The sequence below is a fragment of the Camelina sativa genome, chromosome 16, assembly GCF_030686135.1.
Source record: "Camelina sativa cultivar CO46 ecotype springtype chromosome 16, ASM3068613v1".
NCBI lineage: Eukaryota > Viridiplantae > Streptophyta > Magnoliopsida > Brassicales > Brassicaceae > Camelina > Camelina sativa.
This window is the reverse complement of record NC_141895.1, coordinates 29,287,969-29,314,240: the sequence shown is the minus strand read 5'-3', so window position 1 is coordinate 29,314,240 and position 26,272 is coordinate 29,287,969. Positions and strand designations below refer to the sequence as shown.

At 35.1% G+C, this 26,272-nt stretch overlaps 5 protein-coding genes, 1 non-coding gene and 3 pseudogenes across 13 annotated transcripts; 6 read left to right on the top strand and 3 right to left on the bottom strand.

Moving 5' to 3' along the window:
• The first annotated feature begins 1,192 nt into the window (after window positions 1-1,192).
• LOC104752734 (putative aldo-keto reductase 2) lies at window positions 1,193-5,326 on the top strand (annotated as a pseudogene). Its single transcript, XR_015585084.1, has 5 exons — window positions 1,193-1,486; window positions 1,585-1,785; window positions 1,888-2,060; window positions 4,706-4,808; window positions 4,893-5,326. The product of XR_015585084.1 is annotated as a putative aldo-keto reductase 2 (transcript).
• Window positions 5,327-5,351: 25 nt separating this feature from the next.
• On the bottom strand, window positions 5,352-9,047 carry LOC104752733 (uncharacterized). Of its 2 annotated transcripts, none has more exons than XM_010474947.3 (9): window positions 8,687-9,047; window positions 8,328-8,557; window positions 8,100-8,199; window positions 7,354-7,410; window positions 7,106-7,211; window positions 6,713-6,795; window positions 6,458-6,519; window positions 6,249-6,345; window positions 5,352-5,974 (listed from the first exon to the last, which is right to left on the bottom strand). In XM_010474947.3, exons 2-9 carry the CDS (start codon window positions 8,528-8,530, stop codon window positions 5,921-5,923), a joined length of 762 nt encoding a protein of 253 aa, XP_010473249.1. In that variant the 5' UTR covers window positions 8,531-8,557; window positions 8,687-9,047; the 3' UTR covers window positions 5,352-5,920. The 2 variants fall into 2 exon arrangements, with proteins under 2 accessions (XP_010473249.1, XP_010473248.1); XM_010474946.3 differs by having other exon boundaries at window positions 5,352-5,977; window positions 8,687-9,038.
• Window positions 9,048-11,275: 2,228 nt separating this feature from the next.
• LOC104752732 (cytochrome B5-like protein) lies at window positions 11,276-12,168 on the top strand. The gene has a single exon (XM_010474945.3). It carries the CDS (start codon window positions 11,608-11,610, stop codon window positions 11,977-11,979), a length of 372 nt encoding a protein of 123 aa, XP_010473247.1. The 5' UTR covers window positions 11,276-11,607; the 3' UTR covers window positions 11,980-12,168.
• A 57-nt stretch (window positions 12,169-12,225) lies between these two features.
• Window positions 12,226-14,345, bottom strand: LOC147926077 (glycine-rich RNA-binding protein RZ1B-like). The gene is made up of 3 exons (XM_087492986.1): window positions 14,212-14,345; window positions 12,694-13,190; window positions 12,226-12,598 (listed from the first exon to the last, which is right to left on the bottom strand). The coding sequence occupies exons 1-3, from the start codon at window positions 14,335-14,337 to the stop codon at window positions 12,346-12,348; spliced, it is 876 nt and encodes a 291-aa protein (XP_087349112.1). The 5' UTR covers window positions 14,338-14,345; the 3' UTR covers window positions 12,226-12,345.
• Window positions 14,346-14,695: 350 nt separating this feature from the next.
• LOC147926076 (uncharacterized) lies at window positions 14,696-17,094 on the top strand. 2 transcript variants are annotated; one of them, XM_087492985.1, is made up of 12 exons: window positions 14,696-14,770; window positions 14,859-15,075; window positions 15,187-15,422; window positions 15,647-15,733; window positions 15,811-15,876; window positions 15,968-16,027; window positions 16,115-16,171; window positions 16,261-16,320; window positions 16,406-16,471; window positions 16,560-16,619; window positions 16,711-16,776; window positions 16,868-17,094. In XM_087492985.1, the coding sequence occupies exons 2-12, from the start codon at window positions 14,895-14,897 to the stop codon at window positions 16,943-16,945; spliced, it is 1,017 nt and encodes a 338-aa protein (XP_087349111.1). In that variant the 5' UTR covers window positions 14,696-14,770; window positions 14,859-14,894; the 3' UTR covers window positions 16,946-17,094. The 2 variants fall into 2 exon arrangements, with proteins under 2 accessions (XP_087349111.1, XP_087349110.1); XM_087492984.1 differs by having other exon boundaries at window positions 16,106-16,171.
• Window positions 17,095-17,658: 564 nt separating this feature from the next.
• LOC104752729 (inactive leucine-rich repeat receptor-like serine/threonine-protein kinase At1g60630) lies at window positions 17,659-20,013 on the top strand (annotated as a pseudogene). Its single transcript, XR_015583689.1, has 2 exons — window positions 17,659-19,114; window positions 19,195-20,013. The product of XR_015583689.1 is annotated as an inactive leucine-rich repeat receptor-like serine/threonine-protein kinase At1g60630 (transcript).
• A 150-nt stretch (window positions 20,014-20,163) lies between these two features.
• LOC147926075 (small nucleolar RNA snoR114) lies at window positions 20,164-20,249 on the bottom strand. The gene has a single exon (XR_015585579.1). It is a non-coding gene; the product is annotated as a small nucleolar RNA snoR114 (small nucleolar RNA).
• A 1,130-nt stretch (window positions 20,250-21,379) lies between these two features.
• LOC109129718 (protein RALF-like 7 pseudogene) lies at window positions 21,380-21,827 on the top strand (annotated as a pseudogene).
• A 900-nt stretch (window positions 21,828-22,727) lies between these two features.
• LOC104752728 (putative BOI-related E3 ubiquitin-protein ligase 3) lies at window positions 22,728-25,133 on the top strand. Of its 4 annotated transcripts, none has more exons than XM_010474939.2 (5): window positions 22,728-23,090; window positions 23,187-23,275; window positions 23,387-23,928; window positions 24,024-24,394; window positions 24,481-25,133. In XM_010474939.2, the coding sequence occupies exons 3-5, from the start codon at window positions 23,820-23,822 to the stop codon at window positions 25,021-25,023; spliced, it is 1,023 nt and encodes a 340-aa protein (XP_010473241.1). In that variant the 5' UTR covers window positions 22,728-23,090; window positions 23,187-23,275; window positions 23,387-23,819; the 3' UTR covers window positions 25,024-25,133. The 4 variants fall into 4 exon arrangements, with proteins under 4 accessions (XP_010473241.1, XP_010473240.1, XP_010473242.1 ...); XM_010474938.2 differs by having other exon boundaries at window positions 22,744-23,090; window positions 23,763-23,928; XM_010474940.2 differs by having other exon boundaries at window positions 22,754-23,090; window positions 23,187-23,284; window positions 23,763-23,928.
• The last annotated feature ends 1,139 nt before the right edge of the window (window positions 25,134-26,272 follow it).

The window sequence follows — 26,272 nt, the reverse complement described above, 5'->3', positions numbered from 1 at the left end:
GTAGGATCCAAGAAAATAGATGGAAGACTATATTTCTTTCCTGTGGGTCACTCATTCCTCATTCCTGAATGTAATAGTTTATTTGTCTGCAAATTCCAAGATGGGAGAATTGAAGAAACTAGTGGAAGAAGGTAAAGTAAAGTATATCGGTTTGTCTGAAGCTTCAGCTTCAACTATCAGAAGAGCACATGTTGTTCACCCGATAAATGCTGTGCAGATGGAATGATCCTTGTGGTCGAGAGACGTGGAAGATGATATTATTCCTACCTGCAGGTGTGAGAAGGCAAAATCAGCCAATACTCTGTCCTTATTCATATGTTTTTTTTTCTTTCATATTCTCTCTTTTAGTACTTCAGGGAACTTGGGATTAGAATTTTAGCTTATAGCCCTCTAGGAAGAGGCTTCTCTGCATCCGGACCCAAGCTTGTTGAGAATCTGGACAATAATGACTTCAGAAAGGAAACTACTGATTTTTGCTGACCATAACCCAACCAGAGTTTGTGAAGGGACAGAGATAGATGGCCACAATGCCAACCTTTAAGAACTCTAACACTAGCCAAACCGCAGAAGAGAGTATGTTCTGAGTTTATATTTCGTGTTCTGAGTGTAGAAACTATGCATAGGGGATCCCCAAATATCACAGGGGTTATGCTCTCAAAAGATAATCTATGTATCCAATATTATACTATTATTTTCTACCCATCTTTTTACCGTGAGTCTGTGACCTTTCTCTGCATAGTCTTAGACTCTTAGTGAACCCATCACCATGGTTTGAACTTAATACGTCCCACTTGGCTTAGGTTTGGATTTAAACATTTAATGCCAATGAGACAAGATAAAACTTGCCAAGTATTACTAAAGAAAAGACTTACATGTAAGATAAAAACTACCTAACGAGACAAAACTTGCCTACTCAAGAAGATATGAATTGTTGACTCAAGACCATAAAAAAGAAATCATCTAGTATTACTTGAAGACTACTTAACACTTAATGAGGACACATCTTTGAAGATCACTCAGACACGTACGTATTTTTGTTCTTTTGGTTTAAATACACATACGCATAGTTCTCATGTAAGACTAGAAAGATCATTAACTTCTTAAGTATTAAATAGGGAGTAAAAGCGCTTTTGGAAAAGAAAGTGGAAATCTAAGAGTTTTTTAGTCACACCACTCATCAACCCAACTTCAACAACCACTCCACTCAACTCTTAAACTCTACAAGAGAGAGAGATAGCGAGAGAGAAAGGTGTGAAAGAGATTCATGGCAGAGGCTTGCAGAGTGAGGAGGATGAAGTTAGGAAGCCAAGGCCTTGAGGTATCGGCGCAAGGCCTTGGTTGCATGGCCCTATCTGCTCGCTACGGTGCACCCAAGCCACAAACTGAAGCCATCGTTCTCCTTCATCACGCTATTCGTTCAGGCGTTACTTTCTTTGACACCTCTGACATGTACGGTCCTGAGACCAACGAGTTGCTCCTCGGAAAGGTCAAAGATATTTTTGTTTGTTATCTTTAGTCACAACAAGATTTTGTATGAGAAATTTTGTAGAAATGATTATGTTGGAATTTAATATTCTTTGTCAGGCTTTGAAAGATGGGGTGAGGGAGAAAGTGGAGCTTGCGACCAAATTTGGGTTCTTTATAGTAGAGGGGGAAACAGAGATAAGAGGAGATCCTGCTTATGTTAGGGCTGCTTGTGAGGCTAGTTTGAAGCGGCTAGATGTTGCTTGCATTGATCTTTATTATCAGCATCGTGTCGATACTCGTGTACCTATCGAAATCACTGTAAACCTCACCTTCCTTCATGACATGGTTTCAATGTTTCCAAGTTTGTGTTTGGCTCCGGATATGATTAAACTAATAGTTTCTTTGTCTATGTATTTCAAGATGGGAGAACTGAAGAAGCTAGTGGAAGAAGGTAAAGTAAAGTATATCGGATTGTCTGAAGCTTCAGCTTCAACTATCAGAAGGGCACATGCTGTTCACCCGATAACCGCGGTGCAAATAGAATGGTCCTTATGGTCGAGAGATGCGGAAGAAGACATCATTCCTACCTGCAGGTGTGAGAAAGCAGAATCAGACATAACTGTCCTCTTTCTTTACATGTTTCTTTTATTAATACTAGGAAAGCGACCCGTGCGTTGCCGCAAGGGGAGGTGAAATCCTAAATTGAAATTTAACATTTGTAATTCATCCTAAATTCTTTCTTTTCTCAATCAATTTGATCATTTTCACTTCTTGCTATTACTTTCTGCTGATTAAAAAGCCAAAAATTCATTTCAATGTTATTATATTTTATGTTGTCACACACAAAAGTGAGCTTTTTTTAGAGCTTGATTTACTATGAACAATACTTTTAACCATATATAAAATTTCATTTATGTTTGTCTCCGACCATATGGTGCTATATATTGGTATCCTTTCTTAATTCGCTATTAGAAATTGTCTTTGTTGTTGATCATTATCAATCGAAATACATATGAGGCTGCTTATCTCTTGGTTTATTTACTGTATCGAGAAAATACTAAATGCCACTTGTCGAAAGAAGGTCGAAGATTGGGATCGGAGTAGATGGCTGGATTGAGTTTCGTTTCCCCTTCACTTTGATACGCGATTTCTCTTTCCATAGATTACTGATTCACAAATCACAATCAATATTTCGATGTTGTAAGCAAGTGGAGTTTGTATACAAATGATTTACTATGAACATTACTTTTAACCATATATAAAATTTCTTTCCTCCCTTTTAATGGGTTAATCTTGATTGCCTTATTTCCTACTAACACATTTGATACATGGATTTGTAATATTTGCTTCAAATCACATATTCCTCTTTGGAAAAGAAAAAAAAATCAAGACGTAACAGACTAAGAATGCATATAGACAAAACTTGTACACTCATCAGCTATTCAATCAAAGCAATTCAATTAAACTACAAAAGTTCAGAAAATTAATTAAATATAGAACAGAGGATTTTATGTTGGTCTCTCCCAATCCATCCCATTCCACCGTGTCGGCTGCTCTCCTTCCAGGCTGCATCTCCCTCTATTTGATTTCCCACTTATGTCTATGAATCGGTACAATCATGTTTTTCAATAAACACAGCGAAAACGAAGTCGATGTGGTGAAACAGGTGATAATAATATCTCACCTTTTGATGTTCTCTTCTTTAGGTTAAACACTAATTTTATAAATTTTTTGCATTTTCTTTTTTTTGGCAGATTCCAGATCACTCTAAAAATGACTGTTATACATTATGTTTTTAAAAAGTTGTATATACAGATTAGAAAGTCATCAAAGACTAAATAAGTTACCTTTAGTAGATATTTTCTTTCTAACTTGACTTATCATTTGGTCGTGCTTACGCTTTCTAGAATTTAATTTTGTGTTGTCACAAGTATGTCTGGCTTTTTCTTCGGCACTCTATTTCCATGCTCATTTGTAATATTTCTATATATTATCAAAATGTTTGATACCCAGAAAATATAAGAAATTATAATTCAACTAAAATTTTTAAAAACTTTATTTACAAAAAATGTAAACTAACCTGGATCATGAACATCTAATGGACATCCTACAAACAAACAAAAAAAAATTTAACATTTATACCATGTTTGTTAGAAAAAATAAATAGGTTAAAATAAGAACATATATAAAATTATAATTATACCATGTTTGTTAAAAAATTTTGGCTTATCCGTAGCTCTAGCATCACTGCATATCATCATGCCTCTCGTATCTTGGTTTTGGTTTTTCCAGAAAGTCAAAAAATAAAATCTGCACATTGAGAATCAAAAACATTAGCCATGCAAAAAATATGGCACACGTATTTAATAACATTAGCCATGCAAAAACATGAAAACGGGAAAGGCTAAAATTTTTGAAGAGACTAAAAGTTAACAAAACTAAGATTAATGTATGAACTTAATAGTGTCGACTAACAGTAATAATAATCTAACCGAGAAACACTACAGGTCATTCGCAGCAAAAATATTAAATTATCTTGAATTAGAGATTGATGCTTGAAAGTTAAAAAACACTTCAATAATACAATTCTTTAGTACTCAGAAAACAATTGTTCGAAACTTGTTTATGTAGTCAAGAAAAGTTTATATATAATAAACAAAGAGGTGTAAGACATAGAGGTGTGAAATGTAAATGTGTAAAAATTAATAGATGTGAAACATGGAAGTACAACAAAGAGGTGTGAAATTAAAAGGTGTAAAAATTAATGGATGTGATTTTTGAAACCAAGAGGTACAACAAAGAGATGCAAAGACTAAGGAGGTGTGATTTAAAAGGTGTAAAAATTAATGGATGTGATTTTTGAAACCAGGAGGTACAACAAAGAGATGCAAAGACTAAGAAGTGTGATTTAAAAGGTGTAAAAATTAATGGATGTGATTTTTGAAACCAGGAGATACAACAAAGAGATGCAAAGAGTAAGAGGTGTGATTTAAAAGGTGTAAAAATTAATGGATGTGATTTTTGAAACCAGGAGGTACAACAAAGAGATGCAAAGACTAAGATGTGTGATTTTTGAAAGATGGGGGTGCGACGAAAAGACACGATTAATAATTTTAAACCGTTGGATTAAAACTGTAACTAATCTCATCCGTTGGATTAAAAGTTGACACAAAAAAGTGGGTTTGCTATTATATATAGATTTCCTTATATATATATATATATATATATATACTACCAGGGAACTTGGGATTGGAATTGTAGCTTATAGCCCTCTAGGAAGAGGCTTCTTAGCATCAAGACCCAAACTTGTTGAGAATATGGATAATGATGACTTCAGAAAGGCAACTACTGTTATTTGCATTGAAGCACTTGATTGATGAACCTTAGGTATATATACTGTGCTCATCTGTGTTTCTTTATTGTAGACTCTACCAAGATTCCAACAGGAAAACTTAGACCACAACAAGATTCTCTTCGAGAAAGTTTGTGCAATGTCTGAGAAGAAAGGATGCTCTGCCGCACAACTAGCCCTTGCATGGGTTCATCACCAGGGAGGTGATGTTTGCCCCATTCCAGGAACCACTAAGATTGAAAACCTCAACAAGAACATTAAAGCTTTATCTGTGAAACTTACCCCTGAAGAGATGTCTGAGCTCGAGTCCCTTGCCCAACCAGTCTGTGAAAGGAGAAAGATACATGGCCACAGTATCCACCTTCAAGAATTCCGACACTCCACCATTGTCTGCTTGGAAAACTTCATAAAACCGCATGAATTTGTCTAGCCAAACCGCAAAAATAATATGTTGAGAGTTTGTGTTGGATGTTTCAGAGTCTTTAGTATATTGTATCATTTTATATGCATCTTATATCTTGCGACCAGTCTCTATAAATAAAAAAACATTACATCACCTCTTAAATCATTAAGACAAATTTGTCTGAACTGAGACAAATATGATCACAGCCCACGGAAAAAGAGGAGTCATATCATATGGCAGCTAAACTGAGAAGTACAGTAAATAGGAAGTGCCTCTGAAGACCAAACCTTACAAATATGTGTTCTTGATACAAACTTCAAATAACTCTCATCTAAACCATACAGAAACGGCTATTCTATACAACCAACTCTAACACGGATCTGTGCAACGAATTCCTATCTTGGATTGATCACCAAAGCATTTTGGCACCGGAAAAATAATCAGTTGTGGAGACATAAAAGGATTTTGCAATACGGATTTTTGACTAGCCTGCGATTCAGTTCAGTGTGTTAATATTAGCCAACAGCACAAAGGATTTCCACAAGAGGTCCCATCTTGTTCAATCTTGTGTGTTTGCAAGAGGGTTCAGCAGTTGACCAACCATCATCTTTCAGTCTGGGTAACGTCGAACAACTGCCATTAACCAGCTTCTTGTGCTATCTCCTTTAGCATTGGTCAAAATCCAGTTTCCTTCCCCATCAGTTTCTTGGCTCCTTCTTCAGATAGACGCTTGAAGGAATGATATAAGATCTCTGCTGAGACAGATAAAAACATTATATATTTTAACATCAAAACTGGAGTGAATTAAATGTTACAGTAAAGTTATCCATAGTTCATCCAGATGGACAAGATCTAAAGCAATGTTCTTGTACAAGATCACAGTCCCATAAAGTATTAGAATCCAACTTTTGGGAGTGAATGTGGTAGGCAAGCGTTTGAGGTTTTTAATCCCCTTAATATTCAGGAACATCATACCTTTAACGGTCTTATCCAAATAACGTTCAGAGAGGATGCAAGATTGCATACCTGTGTAGTACTCATCATTAAACTGCTTGCAAGATCATTGTTAATTGAAACCGGCAGAGGTGGCATCCGGCTTATGATACCAGGCATCTCCTTCATGCTACAGCAATGTTAAGTAAGAGTTAAGTAAATCAAGCTTTTATAAACAAGACAGAGACAGACTACAGAAAAAACGTATCATTATTGATCTAACATGCTATTGATCCACATACTCATTCAAGATGGCACTGATGTTATTTTTTGCCAGATAAAACAGACTGGTGTTATCCTGTGGCTGTATTGCAGAAAATAGAATGTCAGACAGGATAGGAATTTCAATAGCGAAAGGACAACGACTGTGCATGTGAAAACTATAATCTACGATCTTTTAGTCAATTTCCTGCTCATGCCAATCTTTGCCTACCAATTAGCATTTAAATCTTATTCACCCACGTAGAATTGCGAATACAAAAACACAAATCAATTACCTTGCTTGCAGAAAGGTTTGAAGAAATTTGACTGAAAGCTTGAGTATTCTGTCGTAGACGTTCCATAACCGCATCATTTAAACCTAAGAAAACAAGAGTTTGAAACTTATACGAAACCTAAAAATGTGGGGCAGTTGAGAAAATGGTATCTATCTAGCTAGCAAGATTGAGTTTTCTTTTTTTATATGGTACAGCAGCTGAGATGAGACAGTTATAAAGAGAGTCCAAGAACACTCCAACATCGATAATGTAGATTCAGACAGCAACAAGATGAACCACAAATTGAAATTCCAGATAAGATGCACATTGTCGTTCTTCTTTCTAGTTATATCCATTGCAGAAGAGAAGAGAAGACAATGATGCCGACAATACTATGACCCAAATAGTACTAACCTTCAAAATGCATGCGTGGACTCTGGCACATATTGCTCATGGCATATGTAGCATTTTGTTGCGGCACGGTGGAGAACATGTTCAGTTTTGGGGGTAAATCCACCACCTAAATTAAGAGATAATCAGTTAAAGTTTATATCTGTTTGAACAAGAATCCATTTGCAGCCAATAACCTAAGCCATTTACGCTCATTTGTTTATTTAGTTACAAAAGAAGACATACCCTAGGGTTTTGTTAGGCAAACATACCTTTCTATAGTTGACCTTAGTGCCGGCACAATGTTCTTCACCTTTTCTCCGTTTTTGCTGCAAAAATGAATATTCTTAGCGAAGAAAAACGTAAAGACATGGATTTAAGTATTTGAAAGATAAATAATAGAAAACTAGCATTTATTCTATACATTAAAAGGGGTAATACTTGAATGAGTCATATATCTGCATGTACAACTCAAACTCATAAAATATGTAATCCGCTTCTTCAGCCCAACTTCATAGTTATCACAGGATATAGACAGTAAGGATAAGCCTAGGTAATATTCGAGACTATAATCTGTTTTATTATGCGAATCTAACACTAACATGTCGAAATAAACTTCAGAAAGTCTAAAAGTTCAAGGATATTAGTTTCAGGGTAACTACAGAGAGCAAATCAAGCTTTCGGGTCAAATCAAGTTCCGACATGACTCCACCAGAGCTAACAGAAAGCCAGATCCATCGTCAGCACACTCTTACCCATACTTTAGAAAACTTTTATGATATGGTAAGGTGTCTTTTCATCAACAGAGAAATAGAGCTTTTAGCCAACCTTATAGCCAAATATATATATATAGAAGAAATTTTCCCATAGGACATTATATTTAACAAAAAACACACCCAAACTAGTGTCACCACGTTGGTTCCCTATTTTTTAATCACCCAATCAAAAGGACGTAACCAAGAACTCATGAATGCAAACCACTAACTGAAACTTATTTGACAATGCATTAGGAGCTTACCGTCATCCATTTACATCTCATTGCTACATCCCGTACACTTTTATCTGGTAAAGTTGATGCGATCTTTACATACTTTGTAACCTGTGGTTCATCTTTAAATCTACAAAAGAGAAGACAAAAGGTTTCAAGCAGACTAGAAAAAAACATAAACTGAAACATCCATAAGAACAGACGCAAAGGCAAAACTTTCACATTCTAAAAACATAGAAAGAAAAAAAAAACACTTACTTTGCAAGACCTTTCTCCAATATATACTGTTCCTCAACAGACCAATCGACAGCCAAAGAAGCTTCATGCTTGAGTCCAGTAACGGAAGCCGGAGAATTTACAGTAAGGTGGAATCCAGAGGAAGCATTCATGTTCGAATTCGCTGAAAACACTAAACCGGTCGTGCTAGTACTCGGTACGCAATAGTTATCCATCGGAATCATCACTCTACAGCCGAGTAATTTTGTGACCTACACAACAAGACCCCTTTCCACTTTATTAAAATGAAATTTACTTAAATTTGCTAACCAATCAGAGTCATAATCGATTAAAAAACACAACAAAAACCTAAAAAAGAGCAGAACTTTAGCAAAACCCACCTCGAATTTAGCCTAAAACCAGAAGAGGAGTAAGCTTCTACGAAGCTACAGATGCGAGCTCGATACAAAACCCTAAACCCCCTTCCCTAAGGATTGGTGATGTAAGTAGAGAGAGATTGAGATCGTGGAGAAGAAAACAAGCAACGAAACGAGATAGATCGAAATAGAGATGAAGAAGAATAAGAGGGCGTGATTCGATTCGTGAAGAGTGACAGCAAGATGCGAACTTTCGAATTTGCAGAAGAAGCTGGCGAGGAGAGAGAGAGAGAAGATGGTGTTTTTTGGTTTATATTATTCTTTTTCAAGTAGCAGCAGACACCACTTTTTTTAATTCCATTGTGGTTTTTATTTTAGCTTTTTCTGTTTTGTGACTTTTGTCCACTCTTTGAAGAAAGATGGTTTGTTCGTGAATAATTTTTTAATCTCTTTACGTTATTTTGTGAATTACACAGTCACATTCACTTTAGAACCAGAAAACTATCTAATTTATATTACAACAAGGTATTAGAAAATTTCATAAAGTTGGGTATTTCATTTTCTTTTGTTTGGTTATTTTTTTATAGGCAAAAAAATGATGAGTATCCAATATATATATTATTAACTTTTCTATTCTCATTCTGCCACTTAAGCAACATTATATTTTTTATTTTAAAATATTCATTTAATGCATATTTATAATTACTTATAAATTAATAGAAAGTTTAAATAAACAAAAAATAATTATGTAAAATAAATGAAATATTCAAAATAAGAAAACAATACTATAATTTTTTAATTAGTGGTAATAATATAATTTAACTTTTCTTTTAAACTAATATAATTTACCATAAATGTGTTATTGAGTTTTAGAATGGAAGTAAAATTTAAATTCATGGTAAAATAAAACAAAATTTATGTAATTGTATTTATAATATTTTTAATAGAAAATATAAAATTGAAAGTGAAATATTAGTTTATAATATGATAAAAAAAAAACTGATATTTCATAAATTGAATCAAATGCTTTTAATCCCAGTTAGAGTATTGAATTATAATAACTAAAGAGAAAATAATAATAATATTTCTTGAAAATTAATTTGCAGTATAATATGTGTTATATATGAGCCAATAGAAAGTGAAAAAATAGATATCCAATGGCAATGAGTGCATCGTAGATAATGACGAAAGAATTGTAGTTAAAAATGTTTACAAATAAAATACTTAAACTTTAAAAGATAATAATGCACATTACTAAATTAAAATCTTTGTCATCTCATTTATTATGTGAAACGAATGAGTTTGAGAAAAAATATATGATATACATTATTAAATATATTATTAGATTCCAAATCGAGTTTAACCGTTTAGCTATATAATCATAGAAAGTGAGATAAGATATATGCATTTATCGATTGGTCGAGAATTTTCTATAATATGATGCACTTGCTTTGATGAATAAAGCAAATTCGGTAAAGATGTTATATTCATACAATATTATATATGAATATTTACACTATGCAATGTTCATAAGATTCAATATATTTAGATTTTATACAGAATAGTGTTATCTTTTTTATTTTTTTTCGTGCAAACTCATAATAGTGTTATCTTAGTAACAATATTTAATCATAAATGATATTGGTTTTGGTGGTCGCGTGTTACTCAATTTTAGATGGGGTTTTGGTTAAAACCATGGTTTGGTTTTGGTGGGGTTTGTGCTTTTCATGAGTCAATGCCAGCTGAATTCTTGAACCTATACAAGTGCTTAGGTTACAAATTCATGAACGTATAAACTGTATTAAAATTCCAATTTGTTACCTAAACTATATAAAATGTTGTTAATTCCAACTTCTGTTCCAACAGTGTTAAATTAGAGTTTGATGATGTTGAGTTAGACGGTCCGTGACGTCAACATAGCACTGAGACTTACCAAAACTACATCAATTTGATTATTTTTGGGTATTTTGTAGCAAAAAATAACCAAAAATGAAATCTTACAACATACCTGAAAACAGACTCCAATACTCCATTTTTTTTGTTAAACACTTTGTTTCTTACCATAACACACCTAAAATGACTAAAACAACTTAGTTTTACTCATTCCCAGCGTCATGTGGATGCCACAGATCGTCTGACTCAACATCGTTAAACTCTGATTTAACATTGTTTGAACAGAGGTTGAAATTGACAATATTTTATATAGCAAATTTAAATTTTAATATAGTTCAGGTTGTTATTTGCAGGGTGTTGAAGTTTAGATATAAAAAAGTGTTTGAAATTGAAGTTTAGGTATAAAAAAGTGTTTGGAAAATAGTTGGGATTGATAATGGCCATTTCCGTGCTCTTCCAAATATGCATCCTTGAAACACCAAAACATCAAAACCACATCAAACACACATGACACAACTAATTGAAAAAAGCCTTATCCCCCCTAGTTGATTGATGGATTTGTCTTTTTAACAAGTTGGTTCAAATTCAAACCCAACTTTAGTGACAAGATAACTTAACACGGTAAATGCAATCGCCATTACAAGATTTGGGTGTATGTATATAATAATTATAGTCAAATTTGAGCCTTTACAAAGAGGTAGAAAAAAAAAGTTGCAAACAACAACAAGACTCTGTTCTGTTTGTAAACTCTTCCTCTTCATAGTCTAAATCCAAATCCAAAATCTGTAAAAAAAAAAAAAAAAAAAAAAAAAGATAAAAGAAAAGACTTTGTGAGAGAACCCATCAGAGGAAAACTGATTAGAAACCTCGACAACCACTGATGAAAGGTTCTCTAGGAAGAAGACAATGAAAAAAAGTTGTGTTATGACCTTTATACCCCTCATCGTTCCAAACCCCTCCTTAATTCAATCAATCATTATTTGGGTCATCATCAGTCTGGATCTACTCAAACACGCTCTCTCCAATTGTCATCCTCTGTCGAACCCCAAAAGATGATAGCTGTGATCGGATTGCTTCTGGGTTTTCTAATCTCAGCATTGTTCTTAATCCAAGGAAAGCGAAGATCAAACGGAGATCATCAAGACAAGAAGAAGAGATCTAGTAATGAGCCTGTAGATGTCGTAAAGCCTAAGAGGAGTTACAGCAAGAGTGAAGTCTCAGAACACAACAAAAGGAACGATTGTTGGATCATAATCAAAGATAGAGTCTATGACGTTACGTCCTATGTTGAAGAGCATCCCGGTGGTGACGCCATTCTAGTTCATGCTGGCGATGATTCTACTGATGGCTTCTTCGGACCACAACACGCCACTCGTGTTTTTGACATGATCGAAGATTTCTACATCGGAGAACTTAGTCGGTAAAAAACCAATTTTTCTTTTTTTTTTTTTTTTTTTTGTATTCTCTTCTGATTGAAGAAGATTTGAGATTGCAGAACCTTTTTGTCTTGCTAGTGTAACTCTTTTTTCTTCCATTGTAATCCCAAAGTTTCCTCCTTTTTTTGGTTAATTTGTATGGCAAATCTTGAGTTTCAACTTCAAGGTTTTACTCAATTGTGTTCTGAGTGAGCTTAAAGCAAAGCTCTGTTTCAATGGGAATCAATAGGATCATTGAACACAAAACTATTTAGTCTGATCAAGAATCATAATATTCGACAAAAAAGCATAACCGAGTTCTATCTGATATAGGCCTAACTCCCAAAACAGAAGCATTGACATTTGCCAAACAAACTACCAACGTTCATATGATGAAAGTCGGCCTCCAGCTCGGCTAGGACGGTCATAAGGACCTGGTCTGCCTCTGTAGGGTCTTCCCTCATCGCGTAATGGTCCCATAGCTCCATACCTATCACTTGTATCCCTCGCGTATCTATCCCTCTCATAGCTTCTCTCTCTCCCGCGGTATTCATTCTCAAGTTGATGATGATGATGCTCAGGCATCCCATACCTATCAATCACCAAACGCTCTCCAGGTGGTGCGTATCTACATTGTTAATGCATCACAAGTTCATGACTTTCCTAAAACCAATAGAATGTTACAACCAATTTATTTAGACCAAAGATTAAAGAACTACAAACCTCTCCATTGGATAGTGATCACGAGGTTCATACTTGTCTCCACCATCAAAGCGGTCCCTATAGCTATATCGTCCCACATCACGATCACGGCGTGAATCCATGTAGCGGTCACGGTCACGCTCCCGCTCTAGTTCACGATCTCCATAGCGATCCCGATGTCCACCAAATCCTCCAAGTCTAGAGCGCAACGGAAGGGGATCTCTAACACGTCCTCGATCACCACCAGTTGATGGGCAGTCTCGAGCCCAATGACCAGGTCGTCCACACTTAAAGCACTCATCCTCACTTCCCTTCCCTCGCGATGAATAGCCTCCACCCTTATGTAATTGGTCTGCATCGTCTCCACCAATTTTGGGCTCAGCCTTGTTCACTGAGATGACCCTATTACCCAACTCCCTCCCATGCATATGCTTAATTGCATCATCAGCTCCTCGGCGATCAGTGAATGTAATAAACCCAAAACCACGTGGACGGCCAGTATCTTTCCCCACCATAATCTACAATAACACAAAGAAGACCAATAATGTTATGAAAATGCATATTGAGCCACGAAGGAGATACATTACTACGAATCAGATGTTACACTGGAATTAAGAAATAAGCAGATATATTACATTACTATCTCTCATATAGCATGTACTAGAAGTGGCAAACTCCAAACATTTACAAGCAAACAGAAGACAGCAAGATTCAGAAACTTCCGTTTTATAACAGCATTGTAATGAAATACTTTTCAGCTCTTAAAACCCATATACCACAAATTTTACTGCATTTGAAGTCCTTAGAATCACAAAGCACAAAGTCAAATCACATCTACATTACTTGTAGAAATACTAATCCACAAGGAGCCATACCAATCATCCTAGTAAAACAATGGTGGAGATTAGCCTCTAGCCAACCATACTTTTAACCCTTGCAACTGGCATGTTACCTCAGATCACTTTCATATTACCTAATGTGCCCACCAAAAAATCCACAGAAAATGCTTTCTAATGCTAATTCCACTAAACAAAGAAGCCTAATATTCTGATCAAGACCATTATTGACCAGAAACTTATACTTATGAATACAACAAACACACAGAGAACTACTTAGGAATCTCTGATGCCAAACAAAAAGTTCAGCACTGATGCTGAGAAAACAGCCATAGGTACAGGATAAGGTAATGTTCCTCAGAGCATGATCTATCTCAAAACTCCTGCATAGTGCCGTCAAACATATCTTCAGGTCCAGAGAGGTTACAACTGCGTATTTAGGTCCTACAAAAGCTCAACTATTTCCTGTACTGCATCCTTCAATAAGTCAAGAAACCTCAACTAAATGCGTGAGATTCATCCTCAAACCATCTCAGCCATGAAAGATAATCCAAATATCTGAGCATCAAACCAAATCTTCAACAAAACCAAAACAAAACCTACAAAGCTCAGAAATATCATTCACTAAACACAAGTTCCAACACGAGTCTCTGACAACTCTGATCGTCTGTTATGCAGCACAAGCAAAGAAGGAGATTAAGACCTGACACTCAGTGATTTTCCCGTAGCGATCAAAAGTACTCTCAAGCTGCCTCTCTGTCACATCCCAAGACAATCCTCCCACGAAGATTCTGGTCTCAAGATTCCCATCGTTTTCTCTGTCTTTCATCGTTGAAACTCTCACTGAAACCCAAAGCGAAACAAAAGAATAGTTAGCCCACAGAATCAAACTAACAAGTCAAGTACAAAACTTTCAATCGGAACTACGAATCGGGTCAAGAAACTTGTTCAAATCCGAAGCAAGAACAAGAAACCCTAGAAAAATTTTGCTTTGATAAACCCTAATTACTCACCGCTAATCCAAAGGTTGAAACTTTACACGGTTGTGGTGATTGTGACGCACAATGAAGCAACTCTGCTGAGGATTAACTTCCTAATTTATTATATATAAGGATAAAATGCTTTGCGCTCAATGACTAATACACCCTTACAAAGGTTGTTTAATTACAGAACTAACCTATAAACCCTAAAACCCTTCTTCTCTCTTTTAGTCTATCTCTCCTCTTTTTTGAGTCACCGAGCTCTCTTCTGCGAAACTCACGGTACTAAAGTCTCTTCTTTTCTATTCACTCTAATTCAAAGCTTGGTCCTTTCGAGGAGAATTTCGAATTCTAAATTAGGGTTTTGCAGGTTTCCATCTCTGTTGTGTAGAAGCACGAAGAAAACATGATAAAGAGACGATTTTACAAGCTTGAGCATGGTGATAAAGACAGTGGATCCGATTCGTCTTGCTTCTCTTCTGATTCTGATCCTGAAACAGAGGAATCAGAAGAATCTGAAGAAGAAGACTCTGTTGCAGAAGTTTCCGAGGACGATGATGATTCAGGAGATGATGATGAATCCCCAGGTTTGCTTCTTCAATCGGGCCATTATGTCTTTTTATCTCTTGTGTGTATACTCGATGAGAACGCTTTAGTAAGTAATGGACCTAATGGTCTCTGTTAATTCTCTGTTATAGCTGCTGAAGATGATGATGATGCTGATGCTGATGATGATAACTCTGATGGTGATGACTATGGAGGGAGATTGGAGGACATGTCAATGAGTCGTTATTTCGAAGAACCACCGGAGGAGGTGGAAGAGAACTATATTCTAGGTTGTATGATAAAATCCAAATCGGTTTATAAATGCAGATATTGTCCAACCGTTGTTTGCTTGAATGAGAACACAATGCAAGCACATGTTTCATCAAAGGTAAATTACTTTACTTTGAACTAAAATGTGCGTCTTTGGTGTTTCTGTGAATCAAATACTATCGTAGGCAAATTAGTTAGCTTTATCATACAAAGGATTGAGTGTTTGGTCTTTTTGGAATCTAAGAAGAAGTAGATGATAAGCCTGAGATTTGTTTTTAGCATTTTCTCGTCAGTCTTGTGGTTTATCAGATAGTTTTTTTCTTTTCATTTGACTCATTTCAGAAGCATGCTCGTATGGAGAAATTAGTGAATGGAGGAAACCTCAGAGCCGATGATGAAGAAGTTGACGATCCAGAGACGCCCTCTCAGGTGACATTTGAGAAAATGCGAACAAGTGCTTTGTGTTCTGTCAATGAGTCCTAACCAAATTCTTGCGATTATTGTAGGAGAAGCAGACAAAAGGAAACAAAAGAGTACAAAGACAGAGTAAGAGATCACAGAAACAGGAAAAGGTAAATGTAGCTTGCCCATTACTGTAACATTGTGGCCATGGATGGTCTGTAGGAAACCTAATTGATTCTTATTTTTAATATGAACCTCCAGGGTTCATCGACCAAACATGCAGAAAACGAAGAAATTGATGATCCAGAGACGCCATCTCAGGTGACTTATGAAAAGTGCCAATGCTTTGTGTTTTTCCGATGAGTCCTTTCCAGAGTCTTACAAAAATCTTAATTGTAGGAGAAACAGATAAAAGGAAACAGAAGAGCGCGAAGAGAGCATAAGAGATCACAACGACCGGAAAAGGTAAAACTACTCTGCTTATTAGTCTAACCTTGTGACCATGGTTGGCTTGTCAAAAACCTTATTGATTCGTTTTTGATATGAACATCCAGGGTTCATCGATCAAACATGGAGATACCAAAGATGTTGATGATCCAGAGGCACTACCTCAGGTTTTTTTTTTTTGACATTTGAGCAAATGTTAACTATAGGTTCTTCCGAGTCATAACCAGATTCTTGCAATACTCTTAAATGTAGGAAAAGCAGATAAAAGAAAACAGTAGAACGCGAAGACAACGTAATAGATTACAAAAACAGGAAAAGGTAAAAGTAGCCTGCTCATTATTGTAACCTTGTGACCATGGATGTTCTGTCCAAAACCTCATCGATTGTCTTTTAAATGAACGTCCAGGGTTCATCAGCCAAACTAGGAGGGAACGAACAAGTTGAAGATCCAGAGATGCCATCACAGGTTTTCTTTTTGAATTCTAGCTAATGCAAACTAGTGCTTTGTATTCTTCCGCTGAGTCCTAACCGAATTGTTGCAAAAATCGTTAATGTAGGAGAAACAGATAGAAGGAAACAGTAAGTCACGTAGACAGCATAAGAGATCAGAGAAACAGGAAAAGGTAAAAGCAGCCTGCTCATTACTGTAACCTTCTGACCATGGTAGGTCTTCCGAAAACCGTATTGATTCCTTTTTTTCATATGAATATCCAGAGTTCATTGACCAAACAAGGAGAAAATGAAGCTGCAACACAAAAATCTAGAAAGAAAAGGCGTCAAACTACGGATTAAAACCGTTGTATTTACAGCAATATGATAGGCCTGAGTTGATTATGTTCTTTCTTAGCTTAAAGTTCTGTCTACAAAACAAAATCTGGTACTTTGTTACAGATTATTATTTTGATATATTGGGTTATACAATTGTTTTTCTGGTTTGTTCATTTATTATATGTCTACGACTTGTTATCGTTTGTCCTTGGAATCTCTCTTCCACTTACAAGGACAAGGTTATGGTCCATTGTGGTTCACCTTGCCATCTCTTGAACTTTTCATTGATACCTTCTGTTACAGAACCAAGATGTTATAGTCTAAACTTGATACAATACAACAAGGGAGGTTGGTATAATGGTAAACGTGACTTGAAACATATATACAACAAATATACATTTTGCTTAAATTATTATTATGCTCCAGTACGCATTATAGCATCATTGATCTTGGCACTTCCCTCCAAATGTTCTGTCATTTTCTCTCCCCTAGTCAGCAGCACTCAGCATTTGTCTGCCTGAATCTTGAGAAAGTTGAAAGACTGGAGTGAAAAAGACAAAAACTTTAATATTTTCTTCCCTTATTGTACTCTTGTTCTCTCCAGTCTCCACCATAAACAATTATTGATATACATGTGTGCAAAACAGTGGAAGTGTGTGTGCAAATATGGACACAAAATAAATATATATAAATGCATTTATAAGGGATACAAGTGAGATTTGATTAACTTCTCCCACTGCTCTTAAAGTAGTAAGTAAGAAGAAGCATTGGCTTCACGTGACATCTTTGCTGTCATGTCCGTGATCGAGCTTCTTTCATCGATGCCATTACAACTGATCCTATCATGACTTTGTAAAACTCTTGATTCCATCATGATCTCTTCTTCTTTCTATATGTTCTTCTTGTTGTTTGCTGTCTACTCGATTTCTCCGGTGAGATCAAGCGACCTCGAAGCTCTACTGAGTTTGAAATCATCCATTGATCCTTCAAACTCGATTCCATGGAGGAGAGGAACAGATTCTTGCAACAACTGGGAAGGTGTTAAGAAATGCATAAATGGAAGAGTCTCAAAGCTTGTTCTTGAGAATCTGAACCTCACTGGCTCACTCAACTACAACAGCTTGAACAAGTTGGACCAACTTAGAGTTGTTAGTTTCAAAGGCAACTATCTCTCTGCCTCGTTCCTTAACTTCTCCGGGTTGATCAACCTCAAATCGCTTTATCTCAACGATAACAACTTCTCCGGCGAGTTCCCTCACTCGCTGACGTCTCTACACCGTTTGAAAACCATTGTTCTTTCCGGAAACCGGTTTTCCGGCAAGATTCCTACCTCGTTGCTCCGTCTTTCCCGCCTTTACACGTTTTACGTTCAAGACAATCTTTTCTCCGGTTACATTCCTCCTTTCAACCAAACAACTCTCAGATTCTTCAATGTCTCCAACAACCAGCTCTCTGGCCATATCCCACCAACAGAAGCTCTGATTCAGTTCAATGACTCGTCTTTTACTGGTAACATTGCTCTCTGTGGTGATCAGGTTCAAAACTTATGTAATGACACCACAGGAATCACTTCAACTCCGTCCGCAAAACCAGCGATCCCTATAGCCAAAAGGCGAAACAGAGCAAATCTTATTGGAATCATTGCTGGAAGCATCAGTGGTGGAATTGTGATACTTCTTCTGCTCACATTGCTTCTCGTATGTCAGCTACAGAAACAGAAGCGAGTCAAATCCAAGAGAGAAGAGAGGAGAAGCAAATCTGTGGTAGGGTCAGAAGGAGCAGTGGCGGTGGAAACAGAGGAAGGCACCAGTGACCAGAATAACAACAAAACGTTCTCATGGGAAAGAGCAAGCGAAGAAGGATCAGTGGGAACTCTTGTTTTCTTGGGGAGAGATATCACGGTTGTTAGATACACCATGGATGATCTACTTAAAGCTTCAGCGGAAACGTTGGGAAGAGGAACGTTAGGGAGCACTTACAAGGCGGTGATGGAGTCTGGTTTCATCATTACTGTTAAGAGGCTCAAGGATTCAGGGTTTACTCGAATGGAGGAATTCATAAGACATATTGAGATCCTTGGTAGGCTCAAGCACCCTAATCTAGTTCCTCTCAGAGCTTATTTCCAAGCTAAAGAAGAGTGTTTGCTCGTTTACGATTACTTCCCTAATGGAAGTCTCTTCTCTCTTATCCATGGTATGTATTGCAACACACACACCCATTGTGTTTGGTTCTCTCAAGCTTTAATGTGTTTTTAATGTGTGTCTTGTTTGTAGGAAGTAAGGCTTCTGCGAGTGGGAAGCCTCTTCACTGGACATCATGTCTGAAAATAGCAGAGGACTTGGCCATGGGTTTGGTCTACATTCATCAGAATCCTGGCTTAACACATGGGAACTTGAAATCATCGAACGTTTTGTTAGGTCCGGACTTTGAGTCCTGCCTAACGGATTATGGTCTTATTGATCTGCAGGACTCTGACTCAGTTGAAGACACAAGTGCAGCCTCTCTCTTTTACAAAGCTCCTGAGTGCAGAGACTTACGCAGAGCCTCGACACAACACGCTGATGTCTATAGCTTTGGAGTACTCCTTCTTGAGCTTCTAACAGGTAGAACTTCATTCAAGGACCTTGTGAATAAATACGAGTCTGATATCTCCGCATGGGTGCGCGCGGTGAGAGAGGAAGAGACTGAATTAAGTGAGGAGCTGAATGCTTCTGAGGAGAAACTTCAGGCGCTTTTGAGCATAGCGACAGCTTGTGTGGCTGTTCAGCCTGAAAACCGTCCAGTGATGAGAGTGGTGTTGAAGATGGTGAAGGATGCGAGGGCCGAAGCAGCACTGTTTTCATATAACAGCAGCGATCATTCGCCTGGGAGATGGTCCGATACAGTTCAAAGCTTGCCGAGGGAGGATCATATGAGCATTTGAGGCTAGTTGTTGTGCCTTGTCCATTGTTTTTGATTTTTGAAGTATCTCTGGGGGGGGGGGGGTTCATAGTGTAAAAGGTTTTAATTGACGCCATTCTGATTGATTCGAGGGATTAATCTGTGAGCCGAGGAGGGTTCTTAAGTAAAGCAAACTTTTATAGTCCCCCAAAGCCACCACGTCTCACAAGCTGTTACTAATTGGCATTAGCAAAAATGAACAACTCAATATATATATATATATATAGATATATTGTCTTGCATAACAAGAATCGGATATTGGCTAATTAGAAACCTAACTAAAATGGGTGAAATGAAAAAGAGAGCTCAGAATCGAGGCCATATTGCATCTGATAAGTCAGAAGAATGCGAAGGACCCAACCAACGCTTGCCAATTTCTTCACAGCTCGAATGCATCAGCCGGGAAAACCCGGGTCTGTACAGTGGCAGGGTACTATTCTACCACTAGACCACTGGTGCTACTTGTTCAGTTTGAACATATTCAATATTTATTGGGTTATAAATGAAAGATGAGAGCATAACACTTTTATAACATAAATATACCTACTTTTCAAAATCACATTTTATTCTTTTATTGAGGTCTAGCAATTAACAAAAGTTAATATATATGCATATGTGTAGATATTTAATCTGTAAAATACCATATTGTTATTAGAAGTTAATCAATCACTTTCTAAAACTTTTTAAAAACCCATCTCACCTATTGTTATGATGTCTATATAATATTTAACTTTAAATATCCAAATTTGAATGGTTAAATTAATCTACAAACTAACATTGAAGCACTAGAGTCCTGGACGTAAGCTTATATTGACTGAAAATTGTAAGACTTGATGCATTTTGTTGAGGAATTTGAAAGGATGAAGATGATGATGATGATGATCAATAAGAACGGATGAATGAGATTTGTTACCTTTTCTCTGTAGCTGAACATTTTCTTGTACTGTTTTAAAAGAAAAATTGTTAATACTTTGCTTTAATTTTCAGAGATAAATTAAAAATATCTATGCTATTAGCAACTACCCTTCTAGGTACGAGTAATAATAGTTTATCTTACGATGAACACATTAGAATCTACTACAGAATAGTAACATTCACGCCAAAGTTAATTTGAATGGGTTGAAATTAATAATATGCAATATTATTGACATTAACTTAGGATGGGAAATGATATTAAAACAAATTACTATGTTAGATAGTATATTGGTTTAGTAAACTTTGGAAATAAATTTATATTTGATACAACAAAATAATATTAATGTAAAACTTATTTAGATGTGGAGACTCTTAATTTAGTAAACGGTTAATTTGTTGTCATGAAATACAAATATAGTCTTTATATTTTTAAGAATTCTGCTAATGAAAGACGATTGAAAACTGTACATAACATATAAATAGCCAAATAACCACTTTCTGTTCATGCATTATGCACTGTCTGTCTTTATTTAGAATCATCTCTCTTGCTATAAATCAAAGAAACACAGATTAACAAATAATCAATAAATATATAACACAACAACAAAAACAACAAGAAAAAGATAAAGAAGATTTTTTAAAAATATATTTTTTCTTTTCAAGAAAGAATGGCTGCGCACAAAAAGAATCTTACATCTTTCATCATTGTTTTGATAATGATTGTGTTATCAATGTTCAGCGAATGCGGCGAAGGAATGAAAAGAAAACATTTGGGATATGGAGCTATAGGAAAAGATAGAATTCCTGCATGCGGCTTTAAAAACCCTAAGGAATGTATCAAAATTCCGGCTAATCCTTACCACCGTGGTTGTGAAACTTCAACACGTTGTCGTCATCAAATTTCTTTATAATTAATGGTCCCTAAATCATATGTCTAATTTATTTGTTTTCTAAAATATGAAATGATGTTCTTTTATTGATAAATGTTATTTATGTAAAATCGTTAAATGTTATCGTAAAATTTAATTTATTTTAAGATTCTTTCGTTAAATGTTATCGTAAAATTTAATTTATTTTAATTTATATATTTAAGTAATTAATCTGTTACCTTGTATTATTTAATCTTCTTATTAATTATCGTCTCTATTGAAAAAGATAATCAAAGTTAGACGTGTAATTTGACACTGATAAACTGAATATGAGAACTTTGTTCGGTAAAAGATAATCATGGTTTGTTCGGTACTTTGGTCTCGATCGTTGCGATGTTCTAACCAATGATATTTAACATAAGAAAACTATGCAAATTTAAATAGACCACTTCTACAAACAAACACTAAACTCAAATAATAAGAAACTAAAACTAAACGAATTTGATATATCATATATATATATATATATATATGTACAGGCAGAATTTGATTTTTTTTTTGTTTTGTTTGTGATCAAATTTAATTTAAAATAGTAATGAATTAGTCAAATATATAAAAGGAGAAAAAAAATCAGAAAGTAGAGTATAAATATAAATGGTAATAAAAAATAAAATTATATTGGGTATTAATTCAAAGATTTATATTTATTTGGTTATAAATGATCGTCTCTATTAAAAAAGATAATCAAAGTTAGACGTGTAATTTGACACTGGTAAACTGAATATGAGAACTTTGCTCGGTAGTCGGTACATTGCTCTCGATCGTTGCGATGATCTAACAATGATATTTAATATAAAAAATATGCAAATTTAAATAGACCACTTCTACAAACAAACACTGAACTCAAATAATAAGAAACTAAAAACTAAACGAATTTGATATATATACAGGCAGAATTTGAATTTTTTTTTTGTGATCAAATTTAATTTAAAATAGTAATGAATTATTTACATATATAAAAGGAGAAAAAAAATCAGAAAAGTAGAGTATAAATATAAATGGTAATAAAAAAATAAAATTATATTGGGTATTAATTTCAAGATTTATATTTGTTTGTTTTAATTTCGATATGGCCATCCAACTTCTCCCACTCCAGCACCACTGTGTCCTGTCCTCTCTCTCTTTCTCTGCTTTCTCAAATTCTCAGCATCATTCGTTTATTTTTTTTTTTCTTTCTTTCTTTCTCTCATCAGTTTCTATTCTTCTTTTATTCTTTCTTCTTCCATTAAATTAAAGTTTTTTAGCCTTTAAAAATTAAATTCTTGGATGTTTTTTGTTTCTCTGCGTTTCACAAATTCAAACAAACCCATCTTCTTCTTCTTCTTTCTCTTAAGATTATGAATCTTTATATTGATTGATTGGCTAGCTTCTCTTCGATTATACAGGTTTTTTTTTTAATTCCGATGACTTTATTTTTTTATCTTGATGATGATGAGGAAGTTGAAGAATTTTTTTCTTTTCTTTCTTGTGTGTGTTTGTAGGATCTGAAGTAAAGCTAGGGTTTGATTTATTTATTTTGACAATTTGTAAATCGGATTACTTTTTTTGATGGGCAATCTTTAAAGAAGAGGTAAACAACGTATGTTCTTTTAAGCTTCTCTCTTACAACAGCTTTCTTGTTCTTACAAGATCCTTTTGGATATATGTCTTTGAAGTTTGATATGTGGTTTCCTTGTTTCAGAGATTTTGCCTGTTTCTGGAAGTTACTTAAATATTCAGATGAATTGAATCTTTGACCATGATCAGATCAACCAATCTGATTCGTAACTCATTTTTATCTCCAATTAATAGACAAAAAGATCATAGAATCTTCATCAAATATGTAAACTCTATCCTCTAGGATTTATCTCTTTAGACTTGGTTGACTATTTAGGGAGTACCAACTCAAATCCCTAGCGTTACCAACTCAACTCCTATTGGCTACTCAGAACCATAGTTTCCTCAAAACATCTCACTTTCTCAACTTTGTCTCTAGTTGGATTGTTATATGTATTGCTTAGGACAGCTTTGTCTCGGCTCTTCATAGCTTTCAGGTCATTAGTTTCATTTATCTGCAGGTTTCTTACTGAAAGTTGAATACTTTACACTATTTATTTACACATAAACTAAAGAAGATGTTGGGAGGAAACAATGAGAACCCTGTGCCGCAGGTTCTAATAAACGATAGCCAGTTTCAGTACCAGACTAACACATCGTTGAATCAGCTTCACTTGCTCGGGACGAGTAAGTTTTGTGATTTTTGTTCATCTTTTGGTTCAAATGTTGTTTAGAACTTTACGGAGATAAAAGCATTATTTTTCTTTTGTATGTGGTTGCAGTGAGAGCTGGTTGTACTATTGATCCTGTTAACTATTTTGCTAATGATAACCTTGCTCCGATGATTCGGCATATTAGCAAACGTGGAAGGGAAACCGAATTCAACGATAATAATATCCAGAGACAGCAGAAGCTGCAGATCTCCTTGAACCATAACTACAACAACAATAGTATTATTGTTCAAGATGAAGTCCCAAAGCAGAACTTAGTGTCAACTGGTCTGAGACTATCGTACGACGACGATGAGCTAAACTCTTCTGTAACTTCGGCTAATGGAAGCATCACAAATCCAGTCTTTCAGTCACTTGGTGACAATATCAGAGTGGACCTCGATAGACAGAAAGACGAGCTTGATCAGTTTATTAAATTCCAGGTACTAATTTGATCTGCAAAGCTTTATGATTTTGCTTGTATACCCAATGTTGTTGAGACTTGAGATTGTACTCTTTCTTGGAACAGGCAGATCAAATGGTTAAAGGTGTGAGAGATATAAAACAGAGACATGTAAAGTCATTTGTCACAGCCTTAGAAAAGGATGTGAGCAAGAAGCTTCAAGAGAAACACCAGGAGATTGAAAGCATAAACAAGAAAAACCGGGAACTCGTGGATAAGATAAAACAAGTGGCAGTGGAAGCTCAGAACTGGCATTACAAAGCAAAGTACAATGAATCTATGGTTAATGCCTTAAAGGTAAATTTGCAAGAAGTGATGTCACATGGAAACGACAACAATGCAGTAAGAGTAATAGCTGATCATCATCAAATGAAAGAAGGGTTTGGGGATAGTGAAATTGATGACGAGGCAGCCTCATACAACTACTTGAACATCCCGGGGATGCCAAGTGCTGGGATGAGATGCAAATCTTGTAACATAAAAGAGATTTCGGTCTTGCTCGTGCCGTGTAGACACTTGAGTTTGTGTAAAGACTGTGATGTGTTTACTGGTGTTTGTCCTGTTTGCCAGTCTTTGAAAACATCAAGCGTTCAGGTCTTCTTCTCCTGAGTTGTCCTAATACTCTTGGAAAGTTGATGATGGAGAAACATGGACATATTTTGTATATGATGATGATATTGATGATGATGAGCTCAACATGAAAAATTTGCTTGAGGATCTTTACTTTTGCCATTAAACCTGTATAACATGATTCTGCTATTTAGTATTAAGGCAGCCGTTTTGAACAAGAGTTACTATTTGAGTTCACGTGCAATATATCAAAGTTATTGATTTAGACTCATTAATCAAACATGTGTTCGCTGATTTCTTTCTATTTATTTTCTTCATCCGAAACTTCTTTTCCAAGCAAGATCAGTAAAGCCGAGGCTAACCAAAATATAACACTCATACATAAAAATTAAAAGTCATAATTATTTTTTGTGAAAGTAAATATACCAAAACATAAAATGAATTATTGGTTAAATCATACTTGCATATTATTGCAAACGTTTTCGTTGTAGACTTGTAGTGATATAATTTAAATTTAGACTATAATTACTTTCAACTCTAGATAATATTATTTTATATAAGTAATAGACAATAGGATGTGTTCATCTAGCAGTATAAATGAGTTAACTTAGAAATATGAAATCTTAATACCTCACATACAACTATATCGTTCAAAATTAACTAATTTATTGTACAAGTTTGGTCCAAAGTCCAAACTTTCACTTGGGGAAAAATAAAATAAAAAATGGCTGTGAATGGAGGAGAAAGTAGATCAATTGTAGCTTATTAAACGAATCAAGCAGAATAAATGTGGATTAAGTGGATTTGGATAAATATTTTAATCAAGCAGAATAAATGTGGATTAAGTGGAATTCAAACGGATCTAGGTGTCCAAATTATATGTTTGGATTTTGAAAGCTAATCAGATATTTATATGATAAAATGTAAATTCTAAATAAAATATTTGGAAATATGTCACTTTATATTTATGCAATGTTAAAAATTTTAAAAATTTTAAAAATATTTTAAAATGAGTATCAATTTATAAAAGAATTTTGATAATTATTGCATGTAAGCAAATGTAATTTAATTTCAGTGACAGAAGTATAATTCATCAATGAAATATCTAACAAGAGCTGGATTCCATGAACATCTATCACACAGAGGACTGACTGTGCATATGTGTCCAAAATATTTGTGTTTAATTATGAAAGCAGATCAAATAATACAAATCAAATATTTATAATTAAATATTTTAAAATAAATTATTTTACATAATATTAAATCATTTATATTTATGAAATTTAAA